At 49.3% G+C, this 12,466-nt stretch overlaps 1 protein-coding gene across 1 annotated transcript; it reads right to left on the bottom strand.

The window, feature by feature from the left end:
* Positions 1–6,972: 6,972 nt before the first annotated feature.
* Positions 6,973–11,670, bottom strand: BNIP1 (BCL2 interacting protein 1). The gene is made up of 6 exons (XM_058034829.1): positions 11,580–11,670; positions 11,407–11,499; positions 11,048–11,139; positions 10,102–10,203; positions 9,299–9,417; positions 6,973–7,599 (listed from the first exon to the last, which is right to left on the bottom strand). Exons 1-6 carry the CDS (start codon positions 11,664–11,666, stop codon positions 7,403–7,405), a joined length of 690 nt encoding a protein of 229 aa, XP_057890812.1. The 5' UTR covers positions 11,667–11,670; the 3' UTR covers positions 6,973–7,402.
* Positions 11,671–12,466: the final 796 nt, after the last annotated feature.

The following is a 12,466-nucleotide window of genomic DNA, read 5'->3' as shown; positions in this document are numbered from 1 at the left end:
AGTTATTTCCAATAGCAGCATTTGTATAATGCCATCGACACTCAACTGCTGATAAGCTGGACACACTTAAGGAATTTTAATAAGCCTTTGAAAAGCTTTAACTGATGTGAATTAAGCTCTGAGATAATTCCGACGCAAGGCTATCATTCTCCAGTTAAAAATAATTGATCTTGGGGTGTAAACGCCACATCTTGTGCCCCGCAGTACAAAGGCACAGAAAATGTCATTTGTCACCAGCAGTGCCCGGGGCTGATGGACACGGTCCGAGGGACCCAGGGCTGTGCTGGCCTCGGGAATTTCTGCCGGGGGGTCAGGGATGAGGAACTGCCAGGGAGGAGGCTGAGACTCCCGAATTAACAACAATCATTGCTACAATTCACTGAGACACCCGAATTAACAACACGGGGGTGGTTATTGCTACAATTAATTGAGATATCTGAATTAACTACAATCATTGCTACAATTCACTGAGATATCCGAATTAACAACACGGGGGGTGGTTATTGCTACAATTCACTGAGACACCCGAATTAACGGCATGGGGGTGCTCATTGCTACAATTAATTAATTTACCCGAATTAACACACATTGGTACAATCCAGTGAGATACGTGAGTTAACAACACAGGGGTGCTCATTGCTACAATTAATTGAGATACCTGAATTAACCACAATCATTGCTGCAATTCACTGAGGTACCCGAATTAACAACACACGGCGCTCATTGCTACTATTCATTGGGATACCCCAATTAATAGCACAGTGGTGGTTATTGCTACAATTAATTGAGATACAAATTAACTACAATCATTGCTACAGTTCACAAATACCCGAATTAACAGCCCAGGTGTGTTTATTCCTACAATTAACTGAGAAACTCGAATTTACAGCACATAATGCTCATTGCTACAACTCACTGGTACCCCAATTAACAACACAGGGGTGTTCATTGCTACAATTAATTGAGATACATCAATTAACAATACTGGGGTGCTCATTGCTACAATTAATTGAGATTCCTGAATTGACTGCAATCATTGCTACAATTCACTGATACCCGAATTAACACAGGGGTGCTCATTGCTACAATTCACTGGGGTACCCGAATTAACAATACAGGGTGCTAATTGCGATAATTAATTGATACACCCGAATTAAGAGCACACAAGGCTCATTGCTACAACTCACTAATACCCCAATTAACAACACACAGTGCTCATTGCTACAATTAATTGAATTCCCGAATTAACACACGGTTCTCATTGCTGCAGTTCACCGAGCCCAGTGCCCCGGCGAGGCCACAGAGAGCTGCTGCTATCTTTTGGCTTTAATCCACCAAAATAGCTCCGCTGCCATTCCCCTCTCGCAGGGGCAGAGGCAAAGTTTTCATCTGAACATAAAAGGTTTTTCTCCGTCTATATTTACTGTTTGTTGTGGCTGGAGCAAGGCTTTCTCCACTGGCATTTCCTCGCTATCTCTTCTGGAATCCTCTGACAGACACTTTTTTTTTTGACAAGGTGATAAGACCAGGAAGCTCTTGTTGAGATCTGCAAAACCTAAATATAAACCCCCATCTTCACAGAAACGAATTCACTTTCAGTAATGAGAAGGTAATTTCCCACTTGCTGTCTCTCAGCATGAACATTACCTTATTAATTGCTTACAAAGTTATTTACCATGAATGTGAAAGATCAGGAACAAAGTTTGGGTCAAAGGCTGCAATTACCAAGGACAAAACTATTTTAAACAAGTCTACAGATAAAGAGATTGGTTGTTTGGATGTTCTTTTTCCTCAATCAAAAAAATAAATTATTGGTTTGTTTCGAATAAGCAGGCTACTGGTACAAGCCAGTCAGTGAAAGCCAGGCGCTTTAACTGACATTAAACTATTTTCTTTTTTGCTGTAGCTACTTTCAAACATCATCCCTGTCATTCAAACAAACGGGAATAATACAATGAAGAAATTGGAAATGCTGCTAGGAATATCCAAATGAGAAGCAGCAAAAGCAACGTCTTTTAAAAACATTCCTGAGAAAGGAATCCTTCATTATTTAATCCAAACACTGCACTGGTGTATGTATTTATAGATATATCTATAGATATATTTATAGATATATTTATACGTGTAATATGTATATCAGCATACGGAACAGGGGAAGGCTTGCTTAGATTTGAAACAGCGAGTTATCATTTTTTAATATATATATACTATATTTCTGTGAATATACTGAGCAAGGGGCGCCTTGTTTCTCTTGGAAACATCAAGTTATCATCAGACACAGGACAGGAGGCCGACCGGATCAATAGACTTACTCAATATAGCAAAATCTTATCTCGCTTTCAGGCTGGCTGGCCATAATGTCAGCACCCAGATGCCTCTGACAGCGCTATCTCCCATCAGCAGCGGCAAAACCCGCTCGGAGCTGGGGTGACACCTACGGAAAGCCAATACCCCGAGCAGGAGAGCCGAGTGCCGCTGTCCGTTTGGGAGATGAAGGGCAGCGAGCCGCGCTGGGCGCTCCCGGGGCGTTATCAGCGGGCAGAGCATCGCTCGGGCCCGGGCTCGCAGCTCCATCCCCGCGGGACAGCGAGCCCCGAGCCCCCGGGTCAGCTCCCAGCGCGTCCCTGGGGGTGACACTCGGCCCTGCCGCTGTTGAAAAGAAGAAAGCGAGAGGCTTTCATGTGGTTCTATATATACTGGCTCTATCTGCAGGCGCGGGTGTGCGCTGATGCCCGCGGAGCCGCTCTCCCCGCCTGCCCTCCGCGCGCTTATCGCGGCCCCGGGGACACGCGCGGCGCTATCGGCGGGCCGGGCTCGGAGCGGCCGAGTGGCATTTTCCTTTCATGCCATCCCCGACACCCCGAGAGGGGCAGAGCCCGCCCGGCACAGCCCCGGCCCCGCACGATAAGCGGGATGCGGGAGCCGGCTCTGATGCGGCAGCGATGGCATCGGATCAGCCTCGCCGTGCGGGGCAGAAATAAAAGGAAGCACAAGTGGAAGCTGTCGGGGGCTCGGCAAGGTGTCACAGCAGGCTGGGCACTCACAGGAGCAGGATCACTGTCCCCCAGCTGGCCAGAGCAGGATCACAGTCCCCCAGGCAGGGCTGGATGGGGCTGGGGACCTTCACCAGGTTTGCTTCTCAGCTCAGAGCCACAGAATATTCAGGGTTGGAAGGCACCCACACAGATCATCGAGTCAAATTCTTGAGTAAACAGCCCAGGCATCAGCACCAGTTGAGCCCACCAACTCTCTGACCACCAAGCCTCCCAACTCTAGCCCAATTATTTTTAGTGGCTTTGCAAGGCTGCAGGAACCTCATGACCCACTCAGCATTTCAGTGCCCAAGGCAACACCTGGAGGTGCTAAACTGAATGGAGATCTCTGAACACGTGAAGGGCCTGGGTCTAAACCCAATTTAGTTAATAAAGATCCCAGTCCCTTCCTCAGATTGCAGCTCTCTTTATGTGGGAGAGGATTAAAACTTCAAGGCACAGGTACAGGCAGCCACCACCTCTCTCAACCCATCACCAAAGAAACTGGCACATAGTCTTCATCACAGGTTCCTGTGAGAAAGCCAAACCTCAACTCAGTGGAGCTGTCATTCCCTTTGTGGCACAGTCCATACCATTTTGGATAAGCTAGCAGATAATAATAAAATTGTGTTTATTCAACAGCTTCACCCTGAACAAGCCCACAATCAGCTTTGGAGAGCAGCAGGATGATTTGAGAGCCTGGCTGTGGCATTTGGTTGTGGTACAAAGCACCTGCAGCCTGTTTGGAGAACAATTCTCACCTTTGTGGGAAGGAAACTCATCAAGCATTCACTCAATGACAGAAAGGGCTTTGCAGCAATGTACAATCACCAAGACACTACATCTGGGGAAAAGACTTGCTTCGGATTCTCTTCTGTGAGAATCACACCACTACAAACAGAGTGGCAGAGCAATATTAAAACTGATTACAAACAGGGTGGCAAAGTACCGTTAAAGCTGATTTCCATCCTCCCCTTTTTCTGAGGGAGAGCCCCACATATTTGCAGACAAGCATGCACATGTCCCCTGGATATTCTCAGCCCCCAAAGATTCCAGCCTGGCTTGCTCTGGGCCACTTGGCATGTGACAGCAGCCACGCACATTTGGCAGAGACATTTTTAGAAACCTCCAAGCTATGAATTCACCTTTCCATTTTGGTAAAGTCAGCTATGTGGAAAGCATTTTCAAAAGCACAACTTCAAATACAAACTTCATTTCCTCTTGATTTTTGGAGGGGAGGAGGGAATAAATAGGATTATCCTCTTCATTTGTTTTCCCAGAGTTATTCTGCATTATTTCTGCATTTGATAACACCATAATCAATAATAAAATAATTATGAGTCAAATCAAGTCAGTCTCTCTCAGCACATTTACAGTGTATGTTAAATTTCCAATGCTCCTCAGGCCCACGTTTATTGCAACCATTAATAAAAGGCAACTTTCCAAGGAAATACAAACCCAACTGAATGCTCTGGAAGTGACCTTCACGCTGCAGATTTCAGGGATGCAATAGCACCTGCTCCTGCCCACAGCCTTCCCACCACGGCCACGTGGGAATGAAGACCAGGACTGGATCTACACCCACAGCCAAATACCCAACAGCCCTGCCTGGCTCCTGGCACTCCAAGGAACAACTTCCAGGCATTTTCCCTTCTTTCCACAGGTGCTCAGACAAAGCAAATTGCTCCCAGTGGGTTGGACTCCCCAGCAGGACCTTAAACTCACCACAAACCTCCAAGTTCCAAACCTCTCAGAGTGCTGAGGCATCAGAGCTGCCTTGTCCTCATCCCTAAGTGGCTCCAGCTGCTCAGCCAAACACCCCCAGCAGTCCCTTCAGGGGCTGCAGGACACAGTTAATGAGCAGGCGTTCATTAACCCACAGCTACTTGATTGCTGCCAGCTGTGTCTCAGCTCTACAAGTCCACAGCAAGACTTCAGCCTTTTTTAAGCTCCTAGTGGTTCCTTAGTCCTTGTTTTAAAGAAGTGTTGTTCTTCAAAGAAAAAATACTTTTATTACAACTATTTTGTGACAGTAAATTCAACCCTCCACTTGTAGGGAGGGTACCAGGTTCCTTTTGGAGGGGAATGGCCCAGGAGAAACAGGAGCACTCCTGTTTGCTTTCACTTGTGCATGAGCCCTCCAGCACAGCCCTGAACACTTCTCCAGAGCCTGTTTCTTCCTTCTTTCCCAAACTCTTTCTACTCCTGGACTCCCTGGTCTCAGAAGGGCTCCAGCCCTTGGCCCCCAAGCTATGCCCAAGACCAAACATGCAGAGACCATTCCCTTCTCACCATCCCTGATGGCTCTGCTGACCTTGGTAATGCAGATACCCAAGAAAACGCCACTCCTTTTCAGAAAACCAACACAATGCCATTTTCTACCCTTCACAACACGACCTCAGGCACACAGCAGCAAGGCCCTGAGGCACAACATCCTGAGTGCAAATATAAAACCTCTGCAGGCAAAGAAAAACTGCCCAGGCACAACTTTCCACATTCCCTGGATCAGACAACAAAAAGCCAGGCACAACCACTTCCTCTTCCCAAAAATTTGCTCACTTTGCCAAAATAAAAAGAGAAACCAAGTCCTACCTTTGCTGCAGGACCCGAGCCTGTGACCAGGAGCAAAGCAACCACCAGAGTGAGTCTGCAGGGAGGGTATTTGAGCAGCACCCTCCAGCCCCAGCTGGGCATTGTTAGGGCTGATTGGGGCACCCCACTGTGCCAGGTGGGAGCCAGGTAATCGCCCTCAGCTGTGCCAGGAGCCAGGCAATCAGCACCAGCTGTGCCAGGATGGACCTGGGCAATCAGCACCAGGTGGGCCAGGAGGGAGCCATGCAATCACCACGATGCCACCTGGCTGTGGCATTTGGTTGTGATACAAAGCACCTGCAGCCTGTTTGGAGAACAATTCTCACCTGTGCCAGGAAGGAGCCAGGCAATCAGCATCAGCTGTGCCAGGATGGACACAGGCAATCAGCACCAGCTGTGCCAGGTGAGACCCAGGCAATCAGCACCAGCTGTGCCAGGTGAGACCCGGGCAATCAGCACCAGGTGTGCCAGGTGAGACCCGGGCAATCACCAGGAGCTGTGCTCTGCTCCAGGGTGGCTGCTGAGGCACCTCCTGAGCTGCTGCACCAAATCACCCTTCTCACCACAAAGACAAATAAAATTTATCTCATTTATCTTGCTGTCTCCACTGATTATTTCCTGCCAGGTCTGTGGCCCATCAGGAGCCTGGGTGATTCCTGGCTGCCTGTGGAAGGAAATTATTCAAGTACCTGTTGCATCCCCTTTTTGAGAGAGGGGAAGGGGAATTTCTCCCCTTCCCCTCTCTCAAAAAATCCAGTAGTCCTTGCTATTTTCCCCCCAGTTCCTTTATCTCTAATTGTCTCTCTGTAAATTGACACGTTATGCAGGCAGGCTTATTTACAAAGATTAGATTTTGAAGCTGAGTCATTTCTCTTATTCAAACCCCCAATGTGCACATCACCAATTTAATTCATTCTTGGTGCAATTCTGTATCTCAGGAAAGGCTGGGAGGAAGAACTGCCCTGAAACACAAGGAATGATCAATATGGAAACCACATCCACTCTGTCCAGTCTGCTTGTTCCAGGGCCACAAAACAGGAGTAAAACCCTCCAAGTTCCAAATGCCCCCCTTGGCAGTAATACTGCAAAGATAAAGGATGAAGTTATATAAAGAAAAGGAGGAAAAGGGGTTTTGATTTTAGTAGATTGCCAATCTAATTTTCTTAACTGTTGTTTGAATTCAGAGTAACAAGTGGGGTTCCCATGTTTGCTTTGCTCAGAGCCCTCCCAAAACCAGAGGGACAGAGCAAGGCTGTGTTATGCTCCCAGAAAAACAATCCATAAGCAACCACTGCTGCTAAAGAAAAAACAGAATTTTTACACTGAAAGGCTCTTTTAAACAAAACTCTGTTGACATGAATACAATAAATATTTTATTAATGGAATGTTGAGTTTTTCTCTTCCATCCTTCCTCTTACTCTCAGCACCTTACACACAGATGGCAGAGCAGCTTCCAGTCCAAGCCAAGGACAAAACTTCATTTCAAGGCAGAAATCAGTGAGAGGCTGAAAGTTCAGACTGGCACCTCTGAGTGCCCAGTCCCTCAGGTGCTTGCTTCCCCAAACCCACGGACAAATTGGCATTTCTTCTTTCCAAGCATGATCTATCAATCTCTTCTGAGGCAGCTCACCAGCTCCATGGGGACAGCACAAATTCCTGCCTATTCTAACGCTCCTCCAGCCATTGCAATATCCTTTTATTATTTAATTTCAAAGCCCCACCGTTATCAACCATCTCCTTCTGATTATTTTTTTAATAGTTCAGTGATTGTTGGGATTTTACAGAAACGGGAAGAGTCTCTTTTTGAGGATGTAGAGCACAGTGGCCAGGAAGAGGGCGAGGGCCAGGAAGATGAGCAGCTTGTCCGTCAGCTCCCGGCGGTTGTACTTGGTGATCAGCTTCCTCCCCAGCTGGATGGTGCCAGACATGGACTTGAATTCCTCATTTGCCTCCAGGATGGTTCGGGAAGAATTGGCTGAAATTAAAGGGGAACAGAAAAAAAAAAATTTAAATCAGCATGTTGTGCTTTAAAAATACCCAGCAAAGTGTGTAAGGATATTTGGTAACACAGTGCCTGAGAGATCCTTCTGGGTCAGGCTGACTTGTGGGTGAGACTGACACAGAGTTCTCACAGCTCGGGAGTGCAAAGTGAAATAAGAGCACTGAAAGGATTAAAGATACTACTGAAGTTCCTGAATTTTGAATTTTTGGGTTAGCAGGTCAAATCTAGTTCAGGTTTTTCAGGCAGCACTGCTGGAAGCAGAGTGAAATAGGAATGGTGCTAGAGAGAGAAATCACCAGCAGCAGCAGGGCAGGGAAATAATTGAATATATTAATTGCACCACTGAAAGTGCTCCCCCAAGCCCCAGCAGTAAATCAGTGTGGGCTTGCAGAATTATTCAGCTCAAACAGTTTTTAATAGGATTTCTGAATGAGCAATTCACACAGAGCAATTTTTTGCCTAATAAAAACAAGAAGGGTCAACTAGAAGTGTGTGAGAAAACACACATATGTCCCAAACTCCTCAGCCTTGCTCCTTTCAAAACAAAAGCAAAAGCCCTGGAAATGCCCTTTTTTTCTGCTTTACAGAAAGCACAGCCTGCAGGACAGTGCATTACCCTACACTGCCCTGGCTGCTCACAGAAAGGTCAAATCCAGCACTGTCTGGTTCACAAAAACAGAGCAGAAGCAGGTCTGCAATATTTTGCAAAACACTTTGTCCCATCCCACTTCAAGAGGCATTTTGATCCAAGTGAAAACAGAAAACTTGTTTGCCAGAGTTAATGACAAAGCAGAGCTTCCCTGCCTCAAACCCTCACTGCATCCTAGGGAATGCTGGGGAAGCAGGAATTCCCATTGCTAACTCAGAATTTGCAGCTGGGATTTGTAAACGACCTTGGGTAGTTTTTCCCTTGATGAACTCCAAGTGCTGACCATTCAGGAACAGGGTGAAAAAGTGCCTGCCAAACTGTCCTTTTAATGGGAGAAGAACAAACTGTGCCCAGCTGCCAGCCTCACATGGGGCAGAAAGCAAGGAGGACAAACTTGAGTTATTTATCCTTGTCTTTAAAGTTCCCTCCTGCCCAAAAGCACAGCTAGGAAGAGGCCCAGGCAGCAACTTGTGAATGCTCCATGAATCACCAGTTCTGACAGGTCACTTGATTTATGGTTTGGGAGTTGAAGCCAAGGACTGGGTGAAATCTTGGTTTCACAGTCCCTGATGCACTGCTGACAGAGCAAGTGACCTCAGGTTCAAGGCACTTGATCTTGGTGTCTCAGCCATCCCAGCTGGAGCCTGGCTGGAGCAGCCCTGCAGACACTCCTTGCTCTGTGCAGGGACCTGAATCCCTTTGTTCCCTCTGCTGTCCCCAAATCTGTGCCAGGACAGTGGCACAGAGTAACACCAGACTCACTCTGGGCACTGTGTGAGCTCAGTTTGCTTTTACAAGAAACCCAACCTCATCCTGACCCCTTTTCCTTCTCATGATCATGACACAGAAACTCCACACAAAGTACACTGATATTTCCTGTTGATGTCCAGCTGCTAGAGGAGCCCTGCTGGCCAGTCTTTAATCATCATTGCAGCACACTGTCCCACTCTGCTCCTCTCCCCAGGCTGACAGAGCTGAGCAAAGGTGCTCCCATCACCCTCCATGCCCAAACTCCAGCTGTACCTAAGGTCTGCACAGTCTCCTCGCTCTGCTGCACCTGCTGGGACATCATCCTGCTGATGCCCATCAGGCTCTCTGTGATGTTGCTTGCACTCTCTGCCAGACTTTCCTTTGTGGTCTTCCTGAAAAGAGAAAAAAAGCAAAGCAGGAAGAGATTTCTTTTTTTGATACTCTGGGAAAATGGTGTTGATAGGGAGATGAGAGCAATACTTGGCACTAAACATCTCTGCAGTGTACAGTGTACAGTTTTCACTGCATGAGAAATTCAGATTGTTTTTGCTAAACAATAAAGAATAATCACAAAATATGAAACTCCTGAGCCCAAATAACAGCCCAGAATTTCACAGGGCCCTGTATTTCATCACTTGTTCACCCAGGACTGTGTAAGTCCATGAGCTGCTATGGGAGCACCAACACAAACCCATTTTATCATCCTGAGTATCCCAGCTGTTGCTTTCAATACACACCCCCACACACTCACATCCAGTTCTGGATGTGAAAACAGCTTGGATAATGACCCAGGTCTTATTTAGAACCTATCTGGAATTAATGTAAAAGACTTTGTAAGGAATTTGTAAAGCTATTAAGGTTAATTTATCCCCTTTTCTGCTTAGACGTGCCAAGAAAACCTGAATTCATCACAATCCTTAACAGCCCAAATCTCCACAAAAGGGAAATGCACTTAAAAAAGAAAAGCTACACTTGATATAATTAATAACTTAAAAAGACTATGTCACTTCCATTTAAAATGAGTGAATATAGGAGACACTGCTTAAATCCCACAGTACAGTGGGACAGTCCAATACCTTTGTCTCAAGACATCTCTTCCCTGCAGCAGCTGATCTTTCTCAGAGTTGTCAATAGCAATTTTGCAGGCCAGATTTGCCTTTCTCCAGGCTGCCTGGTTGCTGAAATCACAAGAGCAGAGTGTTGTAATGTGATGGCAACACCTTGCAAGAGTAGACAATTTTCACAAAGCAACCACCACTATAAGTGGGCACCCCTGATACAGGCAAGGACCCTCAGAACCCAATAAACACTTGGGCTGGAAAATACTTCCAGGATCATCAAGTCCAAGCTGTGCCCCATCCCCACCTTGTCCCCAGCCCGGAGCACCGAGTGCCGCCTCCAGCCCTTCCTTGGACACTCCAGGGATGGGCACTCCAAATCTCCCTGGGCAGTTCCAGTGCCTGAGTTCCCTTTCCATGGGGAAATTCCTGCTGTGCCCACCCTGAGCCTGCCCTGAGCCCCCTTTCCATGGGGAAATTCCTGCTGTACCCACCCTGAGCCTGCCCTGGCACAACTTTAGGCTGTTTCATTCTCTCATCCTGGATGCCCCACCTGGCTGTCCCCTCCTGTCAGGAGTTGTGCAGAGCCAGAAGTTCCCCCTGAGCCTCCTTTTCTCCAGGCTGAGCCCCTTTCCCAGCTCCCTCAGCCCCTCACCTTCTCTGTATTCCTACACACAACAAAAACATTCCATCCTGACATTCCCGCTCCTCAGTGTAGCATTTAAGAACCAAGGGAAGAAGAAAACTGAGCCAGGCTCCTAAGCCACCTTCTTTGAGCTCCAAGGGTCAGACCAGAGTCAGGAAGTCAGGGCAGGAGAAGGGAGCTGAGCCCTTTCTGTCCCTGACCTCCCGGTCTGGCACAAAACACGTGGCAGGGGCTGGGCTTCCAAACCAGACGCTGCACCAAACCCAGCCAATCTCTGCTTGCAGCGGGCAGGGGAACAGCCCCAGCTGCCAGACCCACCTGAGCATTTGCTTCTTGTGGTTCTCCACCTCCCGCAGCAAGGCTTGTTTCTCCGACTCCTTGTCCTGCTCCTTGGCCATCTGCTCCAGCTCCTTCGGCGGAGAGCACAAACACCAGAACCTCAGCAGCCACCCGCAGCTCGCACGGCCCAGCCCCGGCCGGGGAGCGGGTTCGGAGAACATTTATCTGATAATCCTGGGCTGCGACTCCCCAAATCTCAGCCGGGACCCCCAAAACATTCGCAGAACAGCCCCAAACCCCGGCAGGAACCCACAGCCGAGATCCTCCAGCCCTAAACCACAGCCGGTGGGCCCGGAGCACAGCTCGGTGCCCTCAGCAGCCCCGGCCGGGCCCCTCACCTGGATGCGGCCGCGGAGGTGTCGGAACTTCTCCTTGACGGCGGCATTGAGCTCCGTGAGGGCGCTGAGCGGCCCCGGGCAGTCCCGGATGTCCTGGAACACAACGGCGCGGTCAGCGCGGGCCCGGCTCTCCCCGAGGCCGTGCCGGGGTGTCCCGCGGCTGGCGGCGGTACCTGCACGGCCGCCTTGATCTCCAGGTCGAACTTGACGATTTCCTGGTGGCAGACCCGCAGCGGCACCGCCGCGGCCGCCGCCGCCATCTTGGCCGGGCAGGGCGGGGGCGGGCCGGGCGCGCGCGGGCGCCCCCTGCGGGCGGCGGGCGGGGACGCGCGGGGCTGAGGGGACGTGGCGGGGCCGGAGCCATGGCCGGGAATGTGCAGCTCCAAAGGGAGAAACAGCACAATTCCAGGATCTCTGAGGTTATAAAACACCTCCGAAACCCATCGAGCCCAAACTGTGTCTGATCCCCACCTTGTCCCCAGCCCAGAGCACTGAGTGCCACCTCCAGCTCTTCCTTGGACACTCCAGGGATGGGCACTCCAACCCTTCCTGGGCAGTTCCAGTGCCTGAGCACCCTTCCCATGGGGAAATTCCTGCTGTGCCCACCCTGAGCACCCTTCCCATGGGGAAATTCCTGCTGTGCCCACCCTGAGCCTGCCCTGAGCCCCCTTTCCATGGGGAAATTCCTGCTGTGCCCACCCTGAGCCTGCCCTGGCCCAGCCTAAGCCATTCCCTCTCCTCCTGTCCCTGTTACCCCCGGCTGTTCCCTCCTGTCAGGAATTATGCAGAGCCAGAAGATTCCCCTGGAGAAGTTCCAGGTTTACATCCAAGAGCCTCCTTGGGCTCCTGGCCAGGCTGACACTGGTTAGGAGCAGGGTGGGGGAACGCAGGGTCATTTCTGCACCCCCGAAATGAGAACGCTCTTTGCTTTTCTCACACACTCACCCCTGGTGCTGTTCCTTCCCTCTGCCCTCAGGCCATTTCCACAGGAGCTGCAGGGAGCAGTTTCTCCAGGCACTAACCCAGCTTCTCCAGATGCTCCCACACCGACCCAGCAGTG

This window comes from Melospiza georgiana, chromosome 15, assembly GCF_028018845.1.
Source record: "Melospiza georgiana isolate bMelGeo1 chromosome 15, bMelGeo1.pri, whole genome shotgun sequence".
NCBI lineage: Eukaryota > Metazoa > Chordata > Aves > Passeriformes > Passerellidae > Melospiza > Melospiza georgiana.
This window is presented reverse-complemented; position numbering and strand designations above follow the sequence as displayed.